Source organism: Ochotona princeps, chromosome 5 (assembly GCF_030435755.1).
Source record: "Ochotona princeps isolate mOchPri1 chromosome 5, mOchPri1.hap1, whole genome shotgun sequence".
Lineage (NCBI taxonomy): Eukaryota > Metazoa > Chordata > Mammalia > Lagomorpha > Ochotonidae > Ochotona > Ochotona princeps.
The window spans coordinates 103,962,415-103,987,744 of record NC_080836.1 but is presented as its reverse complement, the minus strand read 5'-3'; the positions used below and the strand labels follow the sequence as shown (position 1 = coordinate 103,987,744).

General features: G+C 43.2%; 1 protein-coding gene and 1 pseudogene across 10 annotated transcripts in view; both read right to left on the bottom strand.

Annotated features, from left to right (window-relative positions):
• The window catches only part of LOC101533137 (UDP-glucuronosyltransferase 1-6), a 181,184-nt gene that overhangs the window by 18,671 nt on the left and 137,183 nt on the right, over window positions 1-25,330 (bottom strand). Inside the window, exon 1 of one of the 10 annotated variants that reach the window (XM_058665135.1) lies at window positions 6,978-7,933. The exons of 8 other annotated variants lie outside the window; for them this stretch is intronic. In XM_058665135.1, the coding sequence (XP_058521118.1) occupies window positions 6,978-7,907 (930 nt within the window). In that variant the 5' untranslated portion in view covers window positions 7,908-7,933. Of the gene's footprint in view, window positions 1-1,648; window positions 2,513-6,977; window positions 7,934-25,330 lie in introns of those variants that run through there. One more of the 10 variants, XM_058665136.1, reaches the window with a different exon arrangement.
• Window positions 9,911-10,798, bottom strand: LOC131480278 (UDP-glucuronosyltransferase 1A4-like; annotated as a pseudogene).

Genomic DNA, 25,330 nt, shown 5'->3' with positions numbered 1-25,330 from the left:
GAACACACTGTCAACAAAGTACGGCATACAAGGGGAATGACATGCAAACCCCACAGAAATGTGGGATTCAGCCAGCACTAACCTTTGAGATCAGAGCACTAGGCCCCAAGGTACCTGGGTAGCTGCTTCCTGGATACAAGAGGTACCAGGATTAAGATGACTACAAGACTTTACAAATTAATCCAGTGGAATAGGCATTTGACCCAGTAGTCCAGACACTTACATGGCTTCATTCAAGCCCCTGCTCTGGCTGCCGACTCAGGCTTCCTGCCAGTGGTCATGACACCAGTTACTGAGTTCTTGCCACCCAAGAAAGGAAATCTGGCTTACAGGGATCCTGTTTTGAGTTAAACCCAAATATTTAAGATCCATGTACACTACCTCTGAGATGTCTGCTAAAGGAGCAGATCCCACTTGGGAGCAACCGGGTATTGGGCGGGGCTGTGGTGTGGTGGTCATCCTCTTTGCTCTTTAGTGTCAGGTCTCCTCATCACTGACCCCATGTTCTATGGGTTTTCAAGGCTCACAGTTTTGTCCCTTCCATCACTCCTTAATTATGTCACTGTACGGTACATGAACTTACAAGACCTAGTTGAGAACAACCACCACAGTGTCCCCCAGCTCAGGTTTGTCACTACGTCATACAACAGACACCCCATCCTGGGAGCAAAGCTGCCTATCAGCATGGCTCTAGCACTGGAAAGTTGGTTTCCATGATCATGTTGTCTGATCACAGAGTTCACATCTTAATGTCTCACTTCCACTTAACCTACCTGGCCTTTCTGAGAGGTGAGGTCAACTTTGATCTCACCTAAATCCCTTCCAAAACAGGGCCATTAAAAAACTGTCATATCATCAAGTGCAATCTGCCAATCCCTTTATTCTTTGCCAGGGTACAAATGTTCCTGTGTCCTGGAAAGGTCCGTGTCTTCAAGACATGGTCTCCAGAATGCATACTATTGGGAAGTGGAATCGTTAGATGTTTAGAGGGCTTCAAGGTGTGTTGTTCCTAGGTCACAGAGACATCCTCTCAGAAACTCCAAGGGAGTGGTTATGTGTGAGTTGTTTCCAAACCATGAGTTTGGTTCAACTTTCTCTCATTTCTTTTCTGTTCCTGGCTTGAGATCAGACCACCCCATAAAATGAGACTCCTGCCTTTACATTCTGCTATCCTCACCAGATTCCAAATCAAGCTGACTGCTTGCTCTTGAAATTGGAACCCAAAAGCTATGACCTAACATATCTCTGGTTCCTTCAGAAGACTCTGTCAAGAATTTCATTATAGAAACAAAATGCTAGCACATACTTCTACTGAAAACAAGCCAGCAACAATTCCTAAAATATTAGTTCACAACTCAGTTTCATCTGTCACAGCTGAAGAGAATCAGATGAGAGAAAAGAGCTTTGAGAAGCAGTCTTGATGGAGTCACACCATTGCCTCTAACTTAACACAGTCTGTTCTTTGCACCTCATTAATATTAGGGACCATGATGGTTCCCTAAAAACTGCTCCCATAAAAGACTATTAGGACAATGACAGAGAGAAAACTTTCAAGAGAGAAGTGCATAGCTAAGAATTTGTAAGTTTTAGCTATTAATTAAATGCATTTTACCTATGTCATTAATTGGATTAAAGCAGCAATACAGACCTGAGAGAGTGGCTTCCTGTTGGCACAGTTAATGCCCCCAATGAAGACCATGCTGGGCATGATGGGCCTGGGGTAGTCCAGCACAAAGTCTTCTCGGAACAGCCACACAGAACCATGGCTGAGGATGTCCACCAAGGACACCTCTCTCTGAAAAAGTTCAGATGCAAGGCTCTCATATGGATCATAAGAAATATGGCAAAAGTACTTCATGCCCAGAGGGTAGAGGATGTTCTTGACCCTTTGCAGGAAAGTCATGTGGTCTGAGTTCATTGTCATGAGCCTGGGAATATACGAGGAGGGATTGGGACACTGTGTGCCCTCAAAGTCCAGGTCACAGGGAACAGCACGCAAAAAGAACACAGCAGGAATCGACAGGTACTTAGCCAGCAGTGCCCCACAGGGGAAGACAGGATCAGTTATAACCACATCAAAAGAGCTGTCATTCAACTGCCTAATCAGAGGTTTGTTGTACAAAAGAGCTGCACAAGACCTGAAAAAGAACGTAGATAGATTTCTCATAGCTGTGAAAGTGTCAGGAAATTTCTTCAGTGAATCTGTGGTGTCAAACATATTTCTAGAGTTACCGAAGAACAGTTCATTAAATTCCTCCTGAGTGTAAGGAATGCTGTAGGTTTTTAGGGTGAAGAAGTCCTCTGCTTTGACGTGCAGTTTCACCTCTGAAGTGAGGACCACAGCCTGGTGGCCTCGGGCATGGAGCTCCTGCACAACCTTCCGCATGCTGAACCAGGGACTTCCATCTAGGTACATCACGAGCACCTTGCCACCCTCAGCCCAGGGCAGCACACACAGCCAGAACAGCAGCCCCGCCAGCCCCAGTAGGAGATTCCACAGTCCCGGCACCATCTCAGCAGAAGGCAGGTGCAGCTCAAAATCCAAACCAGGCTGAACCAGCTTTATTAGATTTCCTCACCACTGATACACTATCACTGGGCTACTTTATCAGAGCATAATGCTATTGGGAGGCAGGGTTAATCATTGAAGAATAGATATCTTCTTTCATAATTACCCTCTAGCTCCACCCAGGAGGTATTTATCTCCTCCCTCCTATCTTGGACTAACCTGTTTGAACCTGTTGTTCTCTGGGAGAACATTCTACTTCACCTCCTAGTTGTCACTTGATGTCCAAAAAAGGCTATGGACACAGGCTTTTTTTTTTGTTACCTCCCACATCTCTGGTCATCCCATTTTATGAGCCACACCTGAGCTTAGAGGCATGTCCAAGACCATTTCCTCCTGACTCACCCTCTCTGTTGCATATAACCCTATTGGGCAAGCCCTTCAATTCTTTCCTACCTCAATGAGAAGCAGGGAACTGACACGGAAAAGAGAACACTGATAAACCAGCTTTCCTTAAATGGGAATGAAGTCACTGGCTCACCAGTGTTTGTTCATTTTCCACACCAGGGTAGCTATGTAAGGATCAGGGAAGAATCTATGGGAAGCAGCTTTCAAATATGGAAATTGTACGAGGGAGAATCATCGCAATCTCAGACTTTGAACTTGAGGTGGGACGACTGGATTCTATAAAGGGATTTAGAGAACCCCATGCCCACTCTACAGATGGACTAAGCAACAGCACCCTAGGCCTGCATGCAGCACCTGACTCCCTCTGCCTCCTCACACTGGCCTGAGAGAACAAAGCCTGGCCTTGGAGCTGGCCTGCCTGCCCCTTTCTTCTCCTGAATAGGAAGCCAGCTAGAGACCCACGGTCCAAGGTGAACAGAAATGCTTGTGAACTCTATCACTGCTGAGCAACTGCAGTGGTCTCAGGCCCCAAATAGAACACAGCTGCAGGTAGGCTGTGGCGTCCTGGCCTGGGATGTTCCTCTGCTTTGCATGCGTCTCAGCAGCCTCTTGCACAAACTATCCTCCTGCTTCCTGAGCTCTGTGTCCTGAAAACTACTGTAGAGCACTCAGGTGACAGAAAGAAATAAGGGGCACATACTTTGGAAAAGAGGAGTCCAACAGTCACTGTTTTCAGACAATCTGATCATATAAATAGAAAATCACCAGGACTCCACCAAAAAAACCGTTAAAAGTGATACATGAGTTCAGCAACATGAATTCAGCAACAAAACAAACTTAAAATTCAGTTGCATTGTAAATACATACAACTATAGCATTAGAGATTATACTTGTTATAATTGTCTGTTTTCACACATTATCTGAAAATGAAATCAAGACAGCAGTCTCACTTATACTAGCTATGAAAAACTGCAAAATATGAATAAATCTGTTTAAAGACATGCATAACTCTAAACAAATTATCAAATGAAAAAATTGAAGAAGGCTCAAAAAATTGGAAGGATATCCAATGTTTATGGATTCGAAGGATCAACATTGTTAAAAAGCCTATGCTACTCCCAAAGAACATTACAGATTCAATGCAAATCCTGCCAAAATATTAATACTTCACAGAACCTAAAGGACAATTCAAAAATTCTTGTTAAATCACAAATTACATAGATAAAAGATAGAAACTTCAAGAAAAATACAAAGCAAGATGGAGTACACTACCTGACTTCACAATATTTCACAAAATTATAGCAATTGATATATTAAGGTATTGACTTGGAAACAGCCCAATTTACCAATTGAGTAATAAATCCTTTCATGTATAACCAAACTATTTTTACATTTTAATCAGTTGTTTTCATTTTATTTGAAAAACACAGAGACTGAGACAGACAGATATTCCATCCATTGATTCACCAGGGGTAATGTCGGGCTGAAGTCCAGAGCCAAGAACTCCATCTGGGTTTCTCCTAGGGGTGGCACGTCCACGAATACCTGAGACATTGTCTGCTACCTCCTGGTTACATGAGCAGGAAGCTAGGTCAGAAGTGGAGCAGTCCAGACAAACCAGGCATCGCAGTGTTTTTGTGGTCATCATGAGCAGTGAGTCACTGATGCTAAATGACCATAACCTGCCCCCACCACATTCCCCATGTTTCCAGCTGACTGATTTCCAACTAATTTCTAAGAATATACATTAGGGAAGAGGCAGTCCTGTCAATCAAGAAACGGTGCTGTGTGAATTGGATAGAAACATGCAGAAGAGTTAAACTAGAGTGTTATTTTTCACCATACCCAAAAGAAATACAAAATGGGTTAAAGATTAAACATAAGACATGAAAGTGATCGGAAAATACCTAGGCAAAACACATTGTGCAAAGATGTTTTGGATGAGATTGCAAAAGCTCAAAAGCACCAAAGACAAAAGCAACAAGAGTTCAAACGGAGCAAATCAAATTCAAAAGCTTCTGCACTGCAAGGAAACCACCAAGAGAATGAACAGACAGTGTGAAGACCTAAAGATTATCTGTAAGTTGTGCATCTAATGAAGTGTTAACATCCAAAATGAATAAAGCATTCAAGCACTGTATAGCAAAACCCCAAATAACTGGACTGAAATATCAGCAATAGAATTAGACCGACAGTTCTCAGAAGAAGACATACGAAGTAGCCATGGCGCGAAAAAGGACAGGAAAAGAAAAGCTCTACATGAGTACATTGGAGAACTGCAAATCAAAATCACATTGGCTAGGTCACTTGGTCATCTGGAAATGAAAATGAGAGTAAGGGGTTTCAATTATTATAATCTGTCGAATACAACCATAAAACTAAACTTGAAGAATTACCTTGTAAATGCTTTTCCCCTTTCAAGTTTTCACAAAGCCTTATATATTCATAATTGTTCACTGCACTACTCTGACAAAACCAAAATGAAACTTACAGTCCCTAGTAATGACAGTTGCATATTCAACAAGAAATCTAGAAAAAAAACACAAGATCTAAATTTATGGATTGCTACAAACAAAGTGATTATGCCGTTAATGAGCAGGCTCTTCCCTCCCCACAAAGGGTGGTTCTCTCAATATGTTGATAAATATGTTCTATTACAATTAAACTTGAATATTCAAGGTCCAAGTAAGAAGCTTCTGGAATTCTTGGTAAAGGAGAATGTCAAATTTTGGAAATGCGGCATCAAGAGACGAAGGTTCTGTGAAATGGTGACCATCTCCTAAGAAAAACCCTCCCCTCTTCAGACTCCTATCTCCCTGACACCCACCACACCTTCAGTGTATTTCTAGGGTCAGTTTTGTCCCTTTATAGCCCCTTCAAACATTCCTTGATTATTTTAGTGTCCCAAATAGAAGCCTAATTTGACAGCAGCAATCATAATACATCCATATCAGTTATGTCCTTACATCACACCCGAGCCCCCATGCGCTGGGTAGAAAGGCTCCTGTCAGCACAGCTACAGCTCTGAGGAGTGGACCTTGATGGTCCCATCCTCTGACCAGAGCCTACACCTTCATTGGCTCCCTTCCCATTTTACTTACTTTACCTCTTTGGAAGTTTTACTTCCATTGGGAGCTGAGGTCATCTTTAATCTCACCTAAATCCCATCCAAGATAGCGCCATTAAGAACTTCTATGGCACAAAAAGGAAAAAGAAAACAACTTCCATGCCAATGATCACAATGTGCTAATTTGCTTGTCCTTTGCTGTTGCTTCTGACAGGTACATGTATCAAAGGCTTGGTCTCTGGGCTAGAGCTACTGGGAAGTGGTTGCCAGAAGTATGTCCTTTGACAACTGAGAACATGTCCACAGAAGATGGCTCTCAAGGGACTGCTTGACATTTGTTGTCAAACAGCATTGATAATAAACCCGAGTGGGCTATCTGTCATCTATCTATCTATCTATCTATCTATCTATCTACTATCTATCTACTATCTAATCTTTCTTTCTGTGAACTTACCTACCTTTCTATTCCTGCCTCATGATCTGACAAATCACTCTGACAGGTCTTTAGACCACTGCCTTCTGCTTACTTCAACAGAGCTCTAACCCGTTGGAGCATCTGATTGTGGACTGGAAGATATCCAGACCAAGAATTAAGAAACACTCTCTCTTTTATAACTTGACTGTGTTGAGGGGCTCATGACTGTAACAGAAACCTGTTTACAATAATCTGCAAGTAATACACCCTGATGGATAGCACAAGTTCTCTTCTGCAGCACCATCGAAGGATCTCACACAATGAGGAAGCAGGTGTTCTGACAAATAGACAGTCTTGGCGGAGTCACACCAATGTGTGCCAATCCAATTACTGACCCTCACACCAGGATCGCACTATCCTAGGGACCACTGCAATCTTTCACCACACTACCATGGTCTGCCACAGAAGATTACTAGAAAAAAGAGAGATGGAGATCCAGAAAAAAATCAGATGAGTAAGCAGTTGTAAATTAATTATTAAAGAATATTCTACACAGTGATTTCACGAGGCAGGATACAGACCTGAGAGAGTGGCTTCCTGTTGGCACAGTTGATGCCCCCAATGAAGACCATGCTGGGCATGATGGGCCTAGGGTAGTCCAGCACAAAGTCTCCTCGGAACAGCCACACAGAACCATGGCTGAGGATGTCCACCAAGGACACCTCTCTCTGAAAAAGTTCAGATGCAAGGCTCTCATATGGATCATAAGAAATATGACAAATGTACTTGAGGGTCAGAGGATAGAGCATGTTCCTGACCCTTTGCAAGAAGGTCATGTGGTCTGAGTTCATTGTCAGGAGTCTGGGAATATATGAGGAGGGATTGGGACACTGTGTGGCTTCAAAGTCCAGGTCACAGGGAACAGCACGCAAAAAGAACACAGCAGGAATCGACAGGTACTTAGCCAGCAGTGCCCCACAGGGGAAGAGGGGGTCAGTTAGAACCACATCAAAGGAGCTGTCAATAAGGTTCTTGATCAGGACTTTGTTGTGGAAAAGTTCTACACAAGACTGGTGAAAGAACGTAGATACATTTTTTAAAACCTCTAATGTTCCCAAAATTGTCTTCAGCAAAGGCATTGTTTCAAACGTCTTTCCAGTCTGCCCTAGGATGAGGTGGTCAAATTCCTTCTGAGTGTAAGAAGTGGCATAGGTCTTCAAGATGAAAAAGTCCTCTCTCTTGATGTGCATATTCACCTCTGGAGCAAGGACCACAGCCTGGTGGCCTCGGGCGTGGAGCTCCTGCACAACCTTCCGCATGCTGAGCCAGTGGCTGCCCTCCATAGGCATCACGAGCACCTTGCCACCCTCAGCCCAGGGCACCACACACAGCCACAACAGCCCCACCAGCCCTGCCAGGGGAACTGACAGTCGACGCACCATCCCTGCAGAAGCCAACAGTGGCTCTCCTTCTGCAGCAAAATTAACTTTTATTCTATTTTCACCAGCCATGTTGCAAAACAGCACGCTATTGGATGGCACAGTGCCCTTGCTCAGTTAATGATTGAGGAATCAACCCACCCTTGCCTTTCTTGATTGCCCTCCCCTCTGCCTCCACCATGGGTGTAGGTATGCTGGCCATAGCCTGAAGGAGCTCCTCTGACCCTGCTGCAACTCGCTCTGTTGCTCTTCTTTCTTCTTAACAGAAGGCCAGGATTTGCATGCTCCTTTCATCTCATCACCTGCTGCTTGTCTTTAACAAGTGTTTGGCAGGTTGCAAGTGAACCTCTGAAGAGTCACTAAGGGTCTCACGCCCAATCTCATTTTTCTCCCGGAAGTGACAGAAATTGAAGGGGACTCAGAAATTGGAAGGATATCCCACATTCCTGAGTTCATTGCTTGGGAGAGTAAAAACTGTTGAAATGTACATGTTACCCAAAGCAGTCTTCAGCAAAGTAGGTGGAACTAGCATAGATGCTAGGTGACACACTGTCATTTGGGGCTCCTGTGAGGCTGTAGACGTAAGAGTGAGAATATCTAACATTTATTGGCTATTCATAAAAGCCAGAGGGTAGGGTCACCTGTACAAGGTCATCCAAAGAGAAAAATGGGAGAGATCACTGGAGCTGGTGAAGGTAACTACACAGAATACACTGAAATAGTAAAGAAAAAAAAGAAAGAAAACTTAAACACTTGCTTACATTTCAACATCTTCAGAACTATAAAGGACACATCTACCGTAGAATTGATAACTGCATTGCACACAAGATAAAACAGAAAAGGTCTGATGACCATTGGTTTGAAAGAGCACACACACTCATAAACATTAAGATGAATTAAATGAAAATGACATAAATGGAAAGGCTCCTTATTCACAACTCCATCTATTCTGGAGTTAAAAAAAGAAACTGAGATTCCTACTTTCAATTCAGTCTCCTCATTGCTGACCCCACATTCACTGGCTTCCCAGGACCCTGTTTTGTCCCCACTCTAGCAGCTTCCTCCATAGACGGATAATTTAAGTGTCCCAAGTAAAATACCCAATTGACGTGCACCTACAATGTCCAACCCTATACATCAGACACCAAACCCTCACGAGAAAGCCTCCTGCCAGCACAGCTTCCCCCGCGTCCCCCGACAAGCAGGACACAGGAACAGCAGCAGGACATCCTCTGATCACAGACCTCCAAGCTTCCATGTCTGCCTCCTGCTTATGTTACTGATCCTGCTGGAAGCTTCTACATCATTTGAATGCCCAGGTCCAGTGCCTTCTGAGATCCATCCCTGCTGAGTCAGGAGGACTGAAAATTGTCATATCAACATTGCACACTTGGCTACTCCCTTACAACCCATGGATAATCAGCATGAAAAATTCCCCTGGTGGATCAGTTCCCAAAACAAGCTCATACACTCCTGCTCACTTTAAAGAAGTCACACACCATGACCAGTCCTTGCAAATCCTATTGCACATCCTCTCCATTCACCCTAGGTAAGCCAAGGGACCTGCATAGCTAATGCCACTACTTGTGGACACTTTAACAACTCCTCTCCTTAACACTCTTGGGAGAATGACAAGTAGAGATCTTTGGAAAAACACATCTATGAGTAAGTACTTGTACCTTTTAAATTAAATGCTTTCTGGGCCCGGTGGCGTGGCCTAGCGGCTGAAGTCCTCGCCTTGAACGCCCCGGGATCCCATATGGGCACCGGTTCTAATCCCGGCAGCTCCACTTCCCATCCAGCTTCCTGCTTGTGGCCTGGGAAAGCATTTGAGGATGGCCCAAAGTCTTGGGTCCCTTCACCTGCATAGGAGACCTGAAAGAGGTCCTGGTACCCAGCTTTGGATCGGTGCAGCACCCGCCATTGCGGTCACTTGGGGAGTGAATCATCGGACAGGAGATCTTCCTCTCTGTCTCTCCTCCTCTCTGTCTCTCCTCCTCTCTGTATATCTGATTTTGTAATAAAAATAAATAAATCTTTTAAAAAAATAAATTAAATGCTTTCTACATATAGCGCTAATTACATAAGGGTGGGATACAGACCTGAGAGAGTGGCTTCCTCTTGGCACAGTTAATGCCCCCAATGAAGACCATGTTGGGCATGATGGGCCTGGGGTAGTCCAGCACAAAGTCTCCTCAGAACAGCCACACAGAAGCATGGCTGAGGATGTCCACCAAGGACACCTCTCTCTGAAAAAGCTCAGATGCAAGGTTTACATATGGGCTGTGATTAATATGACAAATGTACTTGAAGGCCAGAGGGTAGAGCATGTTCTTGACCCTTTGCAGGAAGGTCATGTGGTCTGAATTCTTCGTTCCTAACCTGGGAATATATGAGGAGGGATTGGGACACTGTGTGGCTTCAAAGTCCAGATCACAGGGAACAGCACGCAAAAAGAACACAGCAGGAACTGACAGGTACTTAGCCAGCAGTGCCCCGCATGGATTAACCGGGTCAGTTAGAACCACATCAAATGAGCTGCCATTCAAGTGTCTAATCAGTAGTTGATTGTGCAGTAGTTCTGAGCAGGATTTGTAATACATCATAGAACCATTTTTCATGCTCTCAATAGTTTCCAAAAATTTCTTTAGAAAATGTGTTTTAAAGATCATTTGTCTGTGGCGTTGGAAAATGTGGCCAAATTCTTCTTGGGAGTAAGAAGTGGGAAAGGTTTGCAGAGTGAAGAAGTCCTCTCCTTTGATGTGCAGGTTCACCTCTGGTGCAAGGACCACAGCTTGGTGACCTCGAGCGTGGAGCTCCTGCACAACCTTCCGCATGCTGAGCCAGTGGCTTCCATCCAAGGACACCACAAGCACCTTGCCACCCTCGGCCCAGCCCAGGACACACATCCAGAACAGCAGCCCAACCAGCCCCAGGACAGGACTCTGCAGTTGTGGCACCATCTCAGCAGAAGGCAGGTGCACCACTCTTACGGCATGGGTGCTGAGCCTCCTACTCCAGCTTTTCTCACATTTATATTGTTGCCAGAGCACTGATAAACCTGCATGCCATCCCATAAGTTAATCATTGTGCCATAAGCCTATCCCCATTCTTTATGACCGCCCTACCCCTACCTTCTCCCTGCAGAGATGGACCTGATAACCGTATTGGACAAACTCCTCTGACCCTGCTGCTCTCTCCAGGGAGCATGCTAGTGCATGTGTGTTTTTTTTTCACTGTTTACAAAATTAGACTTTGGATCCTCATTTAATTTCATCACATGCAGTTCGCTTTTGACCCCTCTTTGGCAGACTGCAGCTGAGCCTGTGTAGTCCCCAGGACCCTGACCCCAGCTTCATGCTATTCTGTATAGTATAGACTGAGTATGCAAACTCTTTCCTTTCTTGTTTTGGGAGGGAGTGGGGGAGTGGCTCATTGCAGGTCCCTGGGCCTCTTCCAACAGGAAAGAACCAAAAACAAAGAGAAAAAAAAAACCAGCTACTTTTCATCTATAATACTCTATAAGTGTGCCAGAATGCAAACACAGAGAAAATGACCAGATAGCCCTCTGGATCCCTCTAGAGACCTCCCCACTGCACAGACCCCAGAGACTGACAAATGTACACTAGACTTCACACCTGCTTGTAGAACTGTCCTTAGGCCTGTGGAATGCTGCTGGACAGATACCTATGGCTGATGAGTGCAAAGTATGCCAAATAGGTTCCCTGCCCCCATTACCATGACAGGTGCACTGTACCTTCTTGAACACTGGAGTAGCCCCAGAGACTTACCAGTGCCCTGCTACCACTGATGTACACCCCCCACATGGTCCACTGCAGCTGCAATAGCTGTGCACTGCACACACGTGCCTGGACCTATAGGAGTGGCCATCCTGTACGTGGCCTACCTCTACTGCTATGTGCTCCACACTCACCTGGCCACTGGAGTGTCCCTAGCCTTATGGACATGGATAGGATCTCTGCCTCAGCTTTCACAGGTTCCATGAATATATAGATGATAGAGCTGAAGAAGTTGTACAGAGACCCCATGAGGGTACTCAACTGGAACCCAAAATAACACAGCACACAGCCCAACACCCATAGAAATTTTTGTGAGGAACTAATTACAAATTCTACTGAATAAATACAGACCCCATATTTCCCAAGTGCATCAGACAATTGGAGGGGCAGGAATGTGCAAAAGTAAGAGGACATGACTCTCCAAAGGACCACACTACCACTCTAGCAACATGCTCCAAAGAAATGAAATCTGATGAAAAGCCTGAAAAAAAATTGAAAGAATGATTCTAAGGAAACTCAATGTGATACAAGGAAATCAAAACAGGTAATTCAAACAAATTGTGAAAACAATCTATGATATGATCCTGAAAAGATCCAAACAGAAATCATGCAGCCAATGAACTCAGTATACACCTGAGAGCCACAAGACAGGTTAGATGAAGCAGAAGAATTTCTAAAGTTGAATACAGATCATTTGAAGTAAGCGAGAAGAAAAAAGAATGAATAAAGACACCCACTCCCAACCGATGGGACAGCATTAAGTACTGGCAAAGGCATGCAAAAGCTATTCAGTGAGTTAACAGGAGAAAATGTCCCATTCTAGGAAAGGATGTGACCATATACGATCAGAAATCTCAAAGGACGCCACAAGGCCCTCTCCAATGCATGAGATTGTCATAACGGCCACAAAGCCAAAACACAGGAGGAATTCTAAAGCAGCAAGAGGTGAAACTGTTGTCCAGAGTAGGTGAGGATCACTTGCAGCACCCACATTCCATGGCAGGGTCCAGTTGGAGTCCCAGTCCCTGCACTTCTAGTTCAGCTTCCTGCTAGTGCATCCTAAGACACAGCAGTCATAGCTGCTCCACTTTGAATCCATCTTCTTCCTGAAGCTCCTTGGGAGACAGCAGAAGAACACCCACGTGCTTGCATCCTTATCACCCTTAAGGGCAAACTGGATGGACTTCTTGGCTCCTGGCTTCAGCTTGACCCAGATCTGACTGTTCCAACTGGAGAGTGTCAGATAGAGAAGACGGAGGAGACAAAGGCTCACTCTCTCTCACTCTCTCTTTCCATCTCCCATCTCTCTCTCTCTCTCTCTCTCTCTCTGTATGTACACATTTTTGCATGCCTCCTTCTTTGTAAAAACTAAATACAAATATTAAGACAAGCCAAACAGAAATGAATATAAAACTTATCTAAGAAGTTGGAAAAACAGTTGCAAAAGAATCCAAAGAAATGAGGATAGGATTACTAATGACAATGACTTGAAACAGTAAACAAAATGTCAAAAAGAACAAGCAACTCCAAACTTGTCTCTTACAGATGATCAATAACATACTTCAGCCAATTACGTACCTAATAGAAGAGGGAGCAGAAAAAACAACATACGTTCGTGGACTTGGGTCTTGTGAAAGAGGAAAACTCCTCAAACTCCTCAACACAGTCTAATCTCATGGTGAAACAACCCACACAAGCAAGGGAGACGAAAGTGAGGTAAGAATGGCATGGAGAAAAAGGACAAAATCAGATCCTCCTACAACTGTCTCTCCAGAGAAACATCCAATTTCAACCACACTACACATGGGAGCACCCATGTGGGAGATCACATTAGCTGTGGTTGATGTTAGCACCCCAATAAGAAGAGATGAATTGAAGAGCAGGTGAGCCAGTTTCTTGGACCTCCTTTCCCTTCCCCTGACTCCAATGAGTGCAGCTTGGAAAGAAGCCCTGGTCACTTTATGAGGGGAAAGGAGAAGAATCAATGATAGACTATAGACTTGGAGCCAGGAACTGGGCATGCTCAAGTGACACCCAATATGATGCAGAGCTACAGGCAATGCATGTGGACGGAGCTTCTGGATTCACCCAGGTGTGGGGGGAGGGTACTTGAGACATGAGCAGGGTAGGCTCATGCTGTGGCCACACCACCAGCTACTCTGGCCTGGGCTTGCAGTGTCAATCTGGACTTAAAGTGCTCCATATGAGCAGGAGCTTCAGCTGCAAACCACCTCAGCCTCAGCCTCAGCAGCCTGAGGAGTCCCCCATGATCCTTACTCCAGTTCATGCAGCACAGCTGGACAAAAACTCCATCTGTTAAGGGATTTTTCTTGGAGTTCAGTGGAGCATCCCCCACGGTGAATCTCAACACTGAGCTGAACCCATCAGCTGTTGCCTGGACTCACTCACACAGCCCGTGGACCTCTCTGAGCATCACACGTGGAATCTGACCCCTCCGGGGTTGCCAAGCGCTCCAGTCTTCATCACCTAGGCTTATGCAGCAGTCCAGGGTCATGGCCAATCACATCAGCATGCAAGACATAGCTGTCCCTTGGACCCGTTCATGCACTGCATGAGCCTTTGTGGGCTGTAGCTTTTGCAACCTAGCATGGTAACAGCTTCGGTGTTCTAGGACTTCCCAACTTATCCTTCTCCCAACCCCAAGCAAAACAACAGAGAGAAGAGAATATGATCACATAGTGAAATTAAAAGAAAGAAAAAGCAATTTAAAAACTTAATTAATTTTCAAAACTTTTTGAAAAATATTATGGACACTTATCTATATGACATGAATGAGAGACAAGGGGAGAAGGTTTGTCCTAGCAAAGGCAAGTGATGGTGTGACCTCATCAAACCTGTGCTTGTGTCATGGCACCATGTTCCTGCATGTTTGATCTCCTGTAACTGCAAGTTCAGAGACCAAGCTGTGAACTGACCCGGCCACATGTTTCACTGTATATTTGCAATAGGACATTAATGAAAGTAGCAGCTTTCAACTGTTCACATAATTTTCAGTAGGACATGCGGGAGTGGGGTTTCATTTTGATACCAAGCTCTTGCCATGCACCAAGATAATAATTAGTGTTGTCATAAATAAATACATTTAGTCAAAGGGGCAGAAAAAATGCACACATATATACACACGTGCACATATGTACATGAGCATACGATAGCTCAAAGAGAAGGCTACCTGTTTTGAGTGAGCAGTGGGGCACAGGAGAAGGTCTCTGGGCAGCAGACAGAGGAAGGGCCTCCAAGCACTGTCTCCAGGAATGCTCTCAGCAGCAAGAGAACTTCCCTTGTTATTGACTTCTTTCATGAGGTGCCTCCTTAGGCATAAAACCCCATGGCAGTTTTATGATACTTCATTCAATTTAACACAAATGTCAATATACATATTTTCATGCCACCTTTTCCCAAGTCCAACTGAGGTCCAGAGGAATCTTAGTAACAGTACATGTGGACACTCTCACAGTTCCTCTCCCTTTAACTCCCACAATTATAACTCCTTGCGAGATGAGTAGACAAGACAGCACTTAGAAGAATTTCCTTTAATTTTTTTCCTAACTAGAGAACTGATGGGAGGAAAGCAGCAATACAGACCTGAGAGAGTGGCTTCGCGTTGGCACAGTTAATGCCCCCAATGAAGACCATGTTGGGCATGACAGGCCTAGGGTAGTCCAGCACAAAATCACCTCGGAACAGCCACACAGAAGCATGGCTGAGGATGTCCATCAAGGACACCTCTCTCTGAAAAAGCTCAGATGCAAGGCTTGGGTAGGCATTATGTAACACATGGCAAATGTACTTGAAGGCCAGAGGGTAGAGCATGTTCTTGACCCTTTGCAGGAAAGTCATGTGGTCTGAGTTCATTGTCATGAGCCTGGGAATATATGAGGAGGGGTTGGGACATTGTGTGGCTTCAAAGTCCAGATCACAGGGAACAGCACGCAAAAAGAACACAGCAGGAACTGATAGGTATTTAGCCAGCAGTGCCCCACATGGGTTAATCGGGTCAGTTAGAACCACATTGAATGAGCTCTCATTCAAGTGTCTAATCAGGGCTTCATTGTGCAACAGCTCCGAGCAAGTCCTGCTGCGCATCATAGAAGCATTTTTCATGCTTGCAACCATTTCCAAAAAAGTCTTCAGAAGATTTTTGTGTCTTAAAGATCATTTGATTGTGGTATTGGAATAAATGGTCAAATTCCTCTTGGGAGTAAGAAGTACGGAAGGTTTCCAGAGTGAAGAAGTCCTCTCCTTTGATGTGCAGGTTCACCTCTGGTGCAAGGACCACAGCTTGGTGACCTCGGGCGTGGAGCTCCCGCACAACTTTCAGCATGCTGAGCCAGTGGCTTCCATCCATGGGCATCACCAGCACCTTGCCGCCCTCAGCCCAGGGCAGGATACACATCCAGAAGAGCAGCCCAACCAGCTCCAGGAGGGGATTCTGCAGTTTTAGCATCATCTCTGCAGCAGAAGGGCACACCACACACTCCACACAAGCCTGTGTCTCCTATATATATGTACTTGTACTTTTACAATCTTTATATTGCTATCACCAGGTTGCTTATCACAATCTCATGCCATTAGAAGGTACTATGTTCTCTTCAAGGTAATAATTGTGCTATCTGCCTCTCCCTTTTGTTTATGACTGCCACACCCTCCACTTCTTCCAGGTAATTCTGAGCTGGGTTGCTCAAATCTGTACACATACTTTGACCCTGCTTATCTCTCAGGGACACACTAGTGTCCCTATTCATGCATTGTGCTTCATTCTACTTTTAAATGAGATTTTGGACGTTCATCAATTCCTCTCCTGCCAATCCCCTTTGAACAATTGTTCAGCAAATTATGACTAAGCACTAAGGAACCACCTGCTTCTAATTCACTTTCTCTGCTGGAAGATTCTATCTTTGCTAAGTCTATAAACACTTTCCTCTTTGCTCAGGCAAGATGCCCAATGACTGGCACTTCCTGACAGAGAAGGATAATAAAAACAACTAAATAAAAACTCCTACTGGGTCACAATATTTGCAGGACTATGCTAGAATGTAGTACAGATGCAATGGAGAGACTGGTCATTGAACAGCAGTAAGATCTCACCAGAGACTGACAGAAGAGCACCTCGGACTTCACACTGGCCTTCTGCTTTCTTTTGAGGTGTATTGTGCCTCTCAGGCACCACCCCAGCAAATGAAGTACCCAAGGTATGTCCATAAATTCCCTGTCCCCACTACCATGCATCCTTGGCCATTAGAGTAGCCCTCCTCCAGTGTACCCTCATGGACTTATTATTGCCCATGCTGCATCACCTTTAAGTACTACCCTTGTATTCTGCAGGAGGCTCTCCCCCACATGGCGTCTCAAAGTCTCACAGTGCTGCAGCCTTGGGTACACACTGCAAACAGGTGCCCATGCCCAGGGGAAGGGCCACATGGTGGTTGTTCCACTCTCACAAGCCCTAGGGCATCAGCTGTCCACACCCCAGAACAGCCTGAGAGGCAGACGTGATCTCTACCCCAGCTACAGATCACCATGCCCCAAGTTCTGACAGAGCAGCAGAGGCTATCAAGAGGCAACCTGGAATTTTGAAGATGGCGGCATAGGGTACAGACATGTTTGATAAGACAGAGAATCTTCAGACAGGGTGAAATACAATAAGCAGATTACAGGGGAAAAAAGCAGGGGATATCTGGAGACCCCCTGCACACAGGGAAGCTGTGGCGACAGGACAGCAATGTTGCAGTGGACTGAAAAACCTACCAGTGGTTGGCGAGCAGCAACTCACACCCCAGTGATCCAGGTTCCAGTGATTCAGGCTCCAGTGATCCGTTTCCAGCACCAGCCAGTGGTCTCCATACACCTCTTGTGACCACCAGGTGGGATCCTGGGTCCACATGGGGAGCTCGGGAGGTGAGTGCAGTCTGGGACCTGCCAAACTTGCTGGGTGACTGGGACCAGCCACAGGCGAGAAAGAGTAGGAGACTCAGTGCCATCTTGTGTGGAGAGGTGGATTGTGGAGTTGACTGAGCGGCACAGAGGAGGCTCATTTCTGGCTGATCACATGGAGCTGATCCAATTGGAGAGGGTAGCACCAGCTTCACTCCCTGCAGTGTCAATGTGGTCCCTGAAGCTGAAAGCCAACAGCCGCAATTCTCCAGCAGTGTATGGCCTGGTGTCATCTCAGGTAGCAGGGCAGCAAATGTGGACCCAAAGTGAAGGTCCAGAGTGGGCTTGTTACTAGCTAATTGTACTGAGCTGAGCCCACAGCACCAGCCTTGCAGCCTGCAGGGTCTGCGTGGTCCCTGGAGCTGATGGCCAACAGCCCCCTGATCTTTTTTGGTGCCCCTACGGGCGCCATCTTGGACACTGAGGCAAGTGCTCCAAACACTGATAAACTGCAAGAGGAGGAGTGGTAAACTGCGCATGCACTAATTCAGCAGCTCTCAGATATCAGTGTCACGGGACTAGACACTGTTACACTGAAGGGCGGACAGCTGAGTCACCCAAGAACTAAGCTGGGAACAAAATCACCACCATCTTAGAGCACTGCACAGGCTCTGCAGAAAAAACAGCCCCGACAAGGCACACCACCAATTAAACCCAAAATAACTTCAGGAGGTACTCAGACTTATCAGCCAACAGTGGGCAACAAGATCAGTGCTGCCTACAAAATCGGTGCTGCCAACAAAGCAATTATTCACAACAATTGTGTTTTCCAGATCTAGGGCACTGATCAAATAAAAAAAATCAACTCGTAGTCCTATAAGTAATACACCTTAGAGATGATTTCGTCAGCCAGATTGGCAACTACAAAAGGTAAAAGAAAAGACAAAGGCACTATGAATGTTACTGAAGACTCTCCAGCAAAGGGGCAAAAGCTTCGCCCACTCTCAGAGTTAACTGAGGAAGACATTGAGAAAATGGGGGACACAGAACTCAGAAAACTTGTTATAAAGCTGCTGATCAACAATGAGAAGCACAAACAAGAGTTCAAAGAAGAAATAGCTGTAATAAATCACATCAAGGCTGATATATCAGAAATTAAGAACACAGTAAAGCAAATTAAAACTATAGAATGAATGAGGCAGAAGGAAGAATTTCAGAATTAGAAGATATTTCCTGTCACCATGAAGAAACAAACAAAAAGCTGGAAGCAGAGCTGGGTCAAGCTAAAAAATGTATTGAAGATTTAAAAGATGTGATTTAAAGGTCCAACATAAGAGTTATGGGAGTTCCAGAAGGTGCAGAAAGAGAAGTTGGGATTAAAGGTTTATTCAATGAAATAATAAAGGAAAATTTCCCTAATCTGGGCAAAGAATTGGAAAACAATATACAGAAGGGTTACAGAACTCCTAAAAGAGTTGACCAAAAACGAACTTCACCACGACACATGATAATCAAGCTCTCTTCAGTTGAACAACAACAACAACAAAAATCCTTAAATGTTCACGTGAAAAAAAAAATCAAATGACATATAGAGGAATCCCAATCAAATTCACAGCTGATCTTTCAGAGGAAACACTACAGGCCAGAAGAGAATAGAGTGACATATTCCAGATTCTAAAAGAGAAAAAATTTCAGCTGAGAATAACTTATCCTGCACAGCTCTCCTTTGTCTTTGAAAATGAAATAAAATTCTTCCACAATAAAGAAAAACTTCAAGACTTTTTCTCATCTAAACCTGCCCTGCAAATGATACTCAAGGATGTTCCCATGAAAGAAAAAAGAAATAGCAACAACCAAAAACAGAGACAAATGTGGAGAACATCTCAGTAAGAGGCTAATAAGATTCAATCATAGAACAATACATCACCAAAATGACAGGAACAAACTGCCCCTTATCCATAATAACGCTGAATGTAAATGGCTTAAACTCATCAGTCAAACGCCATAGATCAGAGGACTGGATCAAAAACAAAATCCAGCTATCTGCTGCTTACAGAAGACACATCTCACCAACAAAGATCAGAGGAAATTGAAAGTGAAAGGATGGAAAAAGATATTCCAAGCAAATGGTAAGGAAAGACGTGCAGGTGTAGCCATTCTTCTATCAGATGACATCGACTTTGATGTAAAGAGATGAAGAAGGATACCACATAATGATCAAAGCAAGAAGAGATCAGCATATTAAATGTATATGCGCCAAATGCCAAAGCATCTAGCTACGTGAAACAAATATTAACAGGTTTAAAGGGAGAAATAGACTCCAATACGATCATAGTGGGAGACCTTAATACCCCAATAATATCAATGGACAGATCAAAAAACCAGACACTCAGCAAAGGAACAACAGAACTCACCTAAACTCCAGAGCAAATGGACTTAGTTGACATCTATCGAACATTTCATCCTACAGACAGAGAATACACTTTTTTTCATCAGTACATGGAACCTTCTCCAGAATTGATCATGTTATAGATTACAAAACAAGCCTCAGCACATTGTGAAAAGTGGAAATCATGCCATACATCTTCTCAGACCATCAAGGAATGAAGCTAGAGACCAAGAAGTCGAAACGCCAAGGAAGACTTGCAAACACATGAAGACTGAATAATATGTTACTAAATGAGCAGTGGGTTAGAGAGGAAATCAAAGGGGAAATTAAAAAATTGCTTAAAACAAATGAAGGCATCAACACAACATATCAAAACTTATGGGACACAATCAAGGTGGTGCTAAGAAGAAAGTTCATTTCAATCAGTGCTTATGTCGAGAAACTAGAAAAGCACCAAGTAGATCAGCTAACCTTACAGCTGAAGGAATAGCTGAAGGACAATCCCAAGATTAGTAGGAAAGAAAGCATCAAAATAAGGGAGGAAATAAACCAAATAGAGACCAAGAGAACTATACATAAGATCAATCAATCAAAGAGCTGGTTCTTAAGTAAACATCAACAAAATAGACTCCCCACTAGCCCAACTAATCAAAAAAAAAAAGGAGGGAGAAAATACGTGTAAGAGATGAGCAAGGAGATATAACAACAGATACCTCAGAAATACAAAGAATCATCAGGAATGATTACAAGCAACTCTATGCGCACAAATCAGAAAACCTAGAGGAGATGAATAGATTTTTGGACACATAAAATCCACCAAAATTGAATCAAGAAACAATTAACAATCTAAACAGTCCAATAACACGCACTGAGATTGAATCAGTAATTAAAGCCCTCCCAACCAAGAAAAGTCCTGGACCAGAGGGCTTCACTGCTGAATTCTACCAAACATTTCAAAAGGAACTTACCCCAATCCTACACCAGCCTTTTTAAGCAATAGAAAGAGAGGCAGTCCTTCCAAGCTCTTTCTATGAAGCTAATACCACGTTAATAACAAAGCCAGATAGAGAAACAACAGAAAAAGAGAACTACAGACCGATATCCTTGATGAACATAGATACAAAGATCTTCAATAAAATACTAGCCAACAGGATCCAACAACACATCAGGAAGATCATTCACCTGGACCAGTTGGGATTCATCCCAAGCATGCAGGGATGGTTCAACATCCGCAAAACAATAAATGCGATACATCACATCAACAAATTGAAAAATAAAAACCATATGATCCTCTCAATAGATGCAGAGAAGGCATTTGATAAAAACCAACACCACTTCATGCTGAAAACCTTAAACAAGATAATCATAGAAGGAACATTCTATAACACAATCAAAGCAATTTACGAAAAACCCAATGCCAGCATCATACTAAATGGAGAAAGATTGGAAGCCTTCCCACTAAAATCTGGAACTAGACAGGGATGTCCACTATCACCACTGCTCTTCAATATAGTATTGGAAGTCCTTACCAGAGCTATCAGGCAAGAAAAAGCAATTAAAGGAATACAAATTGGAAAGGAAGAATTGAAATTATCGCTATTTGCAGACGACATGATTCCCTACATAGGAGAATCAAAAGATTCAGTCAAGAGACTATTGGAACGCATAAGAGACTTTGGCAGAGTAGCAGGATACAAAATTAATGAACACAAATCGATGGCAGTAGTGTATGCAAGTAATTCCATGGATGAGAAAGAAATTGTACGTACAGTCCCCTTTAAAATAGAGGACAGGAATCTTAAATACCTAGGAATTAAGCTAACTAAATATGTGAAAGACCTCTATGATGAAAACTATAAATCATTTCAAAAGGAAATTGAAGAAGACCTTGAAAATGGAGAACCTTACCATGTTGTTCCTGGATTGGCAGGACCAACATTATCAAAATGACCATATTACCAAAAGCAATGTACAGATTCAATGCAATCCCAATGAAAATGCCACAACTTTCTTCTCAGAAATAGAAAAGATAATACAAAAGTTCATCTGGAATCACAGAAGACCAAGAATAGCCTAAACTATCCTGAAAAATAGAAATCAAGCTGGAGGAATCACAATTCCAGATCTCAAGACATACTACAGAGCAGTGCTTATCAAAACCGTCTGGTAGTGGTACAGAAACAGAGAAGAAGATCATTGGAACAGAATAGAAACACCAGAAGGGAGCCCACACAAGTATAATCAACTAATCTTTGACAAGAAAACTGAAAACAATCCAGGCAAAAATCCAGGTCTATTCAACAAATGCTGTTGGGACAACTGGATAGCAGTCTGCAGAATTAAGAAGCAGGACCCGCACCTGTCACATTATATGAAACTTAACTCTAAATGGATCAAGGACCTAAACCTACACCCAGAAACAATCAAACTATTAAAGGAAAACATAGGAAACACACTCCTAGATATAGCAACAGGGAAAGACTTCTTAGAAAGACACCAAAAGCAAAGGCAATCAAATCCAAAAGGAACAAATGGGACTACATAAAACTAAAAAGCTTCTATATAGCAAAGGAAACAATTAACAAAGAAGCAACCAACAGAATGGGAGAAAATTTTTGCATATTACACAAGTGATAGGGGACTAATATCCAGGATTTACAAAGAGCTTCAGAAACCCAGGGACAGAAAAAAAAAAACCTGTTACAAAATAGGCAAAAGAAATGAACAGATATTTCTCAAAAGAACAGATTCAAATGGCTAACAGACATATAAAAAGATGCTCAGGCTCCCTTGCCGTAAGAGAGATACAAATGAAAACCACGTTGAGGTACCACCTAACTCCAGTGAGACTGGCCTACATTCAGAATTCAACTAACAACACCTGCTGGCATGGATGTGGGGAGAAAGGCACCCTCCTTCACTGCTGGTGGGAGTGCAGGCTAGTACAACCACTGTGGAAATCAGTATGGAGAGTGCATGGAGAATTGCAAATAAACCTGCCAAATGACCCAGCCAGCCCGCTCCTAAGAATATACCCAATAGAAGTGAAATCTGCATGTGAGAAGGGGATCTGTAATCCTATATTTGCAGCAGCACAATCTACAATAGCAAAGACATGGAAAAAATCCAGATGTGTGTCCAAGGAAGAGCGGTTAACGAAACTATGGTACATCTACTCCATGGAATATTATTCAGCTACTAGGAAGAATGAAATTATTCTATTTACAATCAGGTGGTCCCAACTAGAGACCATTATGCTCAGTGAAATGAGTCAATCACAAAAGAACAAATACCATATATTCTCTCTTATATAAGGAAACCAGCATGGAAAGTGTAACTCCAATAGTCCAATCCATACTGTTTTTTGATTGTTTGTTTGCTTTTTTTGGCTGTATCCAATGTGTTTTGATGTTTGGTTCATTCCAAATAATCTCTTTTCTCTAGTCAAATTCATCATGGGCTCATGAATTATACGATGGCATCATTTTCCCAAGAAGCTTCTGTGTTTCCTTTTTGTCACTCATGTGTTGGTTACTCAGTGGTGCATTTTTTTTTCATGGTACAATAATTTGTTGTTGATGTTGTTGTTGTTGTTGTGACTGTTCTAACTCATACCAGTTGTTGACCTTGTTTCATGGCTTCTCACTTATGGTAACATATAGTGATGGAGTACTGGGGTCTATCATATACAGATGTGGGGGTATAATGGAACATGCATCCCTGCATCCAGATGAAAGATGGAAACTGTTGGACATGTGTAGACAATGCTGGACTGTTTGACATTGTCTGTACCAACAATGTCGGGGTATACTTAAATAAGAGATTGATGGAATTATGATTCCTTATGAAGGACTACATTATTGTAACAAAATGGGAAAAACCTGATGGGGGTGAGAGTTTGGGAGGGAATCCCAGCCTACACAAAATTGTACCACATAATTCAAAATTCAAAATAAAAATATATTTAAAAAATAAACATGTCCTAACCTTAAAAAAAAAAAAAAAGAGACAACCTGAAGGCCTCCAACAGGAACTAGACCCACTACAGCACACAGACATAAAATCACAACTTGGGGAAAAACACTCTTACTACAAAAGCCACACAGTAATGTTGGCATACTCCCCAGATATGTCAGGTGCACAAACACAAAATTTAGAGGAAATGAATAAATTTCTAGCTCATAGAAAGAACTAAAATTGAACCATGGAAATGCATAGAATTGACAAGAAACAAGGTCTGGACTAACTCAATGGTAAAAATGATCCTAAAAAAGATAAGACCAGGACTTCACTGCAGATTTTTCCCATAACTGTAACGAAAAATTAACATCAATTCCTCAAATGATTCCAAACAAATGAAGTGGAGGTTAGGCAGATCAAGATACAACAGAAGAAAATTATAGATGAATATCCCAATGAGCATTGATAAGAAAATCAACAAAACAGCAGCCAATTGAATCCCACTGGATATCCCTAAATGTGCAGCCTATCATCAAGTGGAGTTTACTCCAGGCATGCAAGGATGGTTTCACACATGCAAATCAGATAAAAGACAAACACCACTGCACCATGTCAACAGACCAAGATAAAGTGTTAAATAAATTTCATGTCCTTTCACAATAAAAACTGTCACAGGATGATAGTTAATAGCAGGAATGTGCCTCAACATAATACATGCTACCCACTTATTCAGAGGCAATGTCTTGCAGAATGGGAAAACGTCGACAGCACTTTCTTTAAGATGTGGTCTACTGAGCTGAATGTCATAGGTCCTGAGCCCATCCTCCTAGCCTCCTACTTGTCAATCAAAATGCCCACGTGCCCAGAATTCATCTGTTTCATCTGGGACTTGAGCGAAGGTGCCATGAAACAACCAGTGGAGATTCATTTGGAATTTACTGGTATCTCATTACATTAAGTCTATAGGGGCTCTCCCCTCATTTCAAAAAGAGGACCACAACTAGGGGAGCTCTCTCTTCCAGGACAGCTGGCGTGTTCTCTCTCCTTCTCTGCAACACCCCATTTCTCTTACTGGATCAATGCACACCTGTGGTGGGAATCTCTTTGTGTGGAGCAACCCATCCTCATGTGTGTATATGTGTTTGCTACTGAACATCCAAACAATTACCTTACACACTTAGCAAACTCGGTTCCTACCTTTGTGCATGGCAAGAGCCTGGAATTCAAATTAAATCCCACACACTTCCTAATGAAAACTAGCATGTCAAAACATTCAAATTGTAAATCTTCTTAAAAGTTTTTGAAAATTTGCAGTAAATACCCATGACAATTGAGTTCATGACTTAAACCTCTACACCTATTAGACACAGGAAATCACACACATAGGAACAGGGTGCAATGAACATGGACACATCGGGTGCAATCACACAATTACGCCTATCTTGTGGCAAACG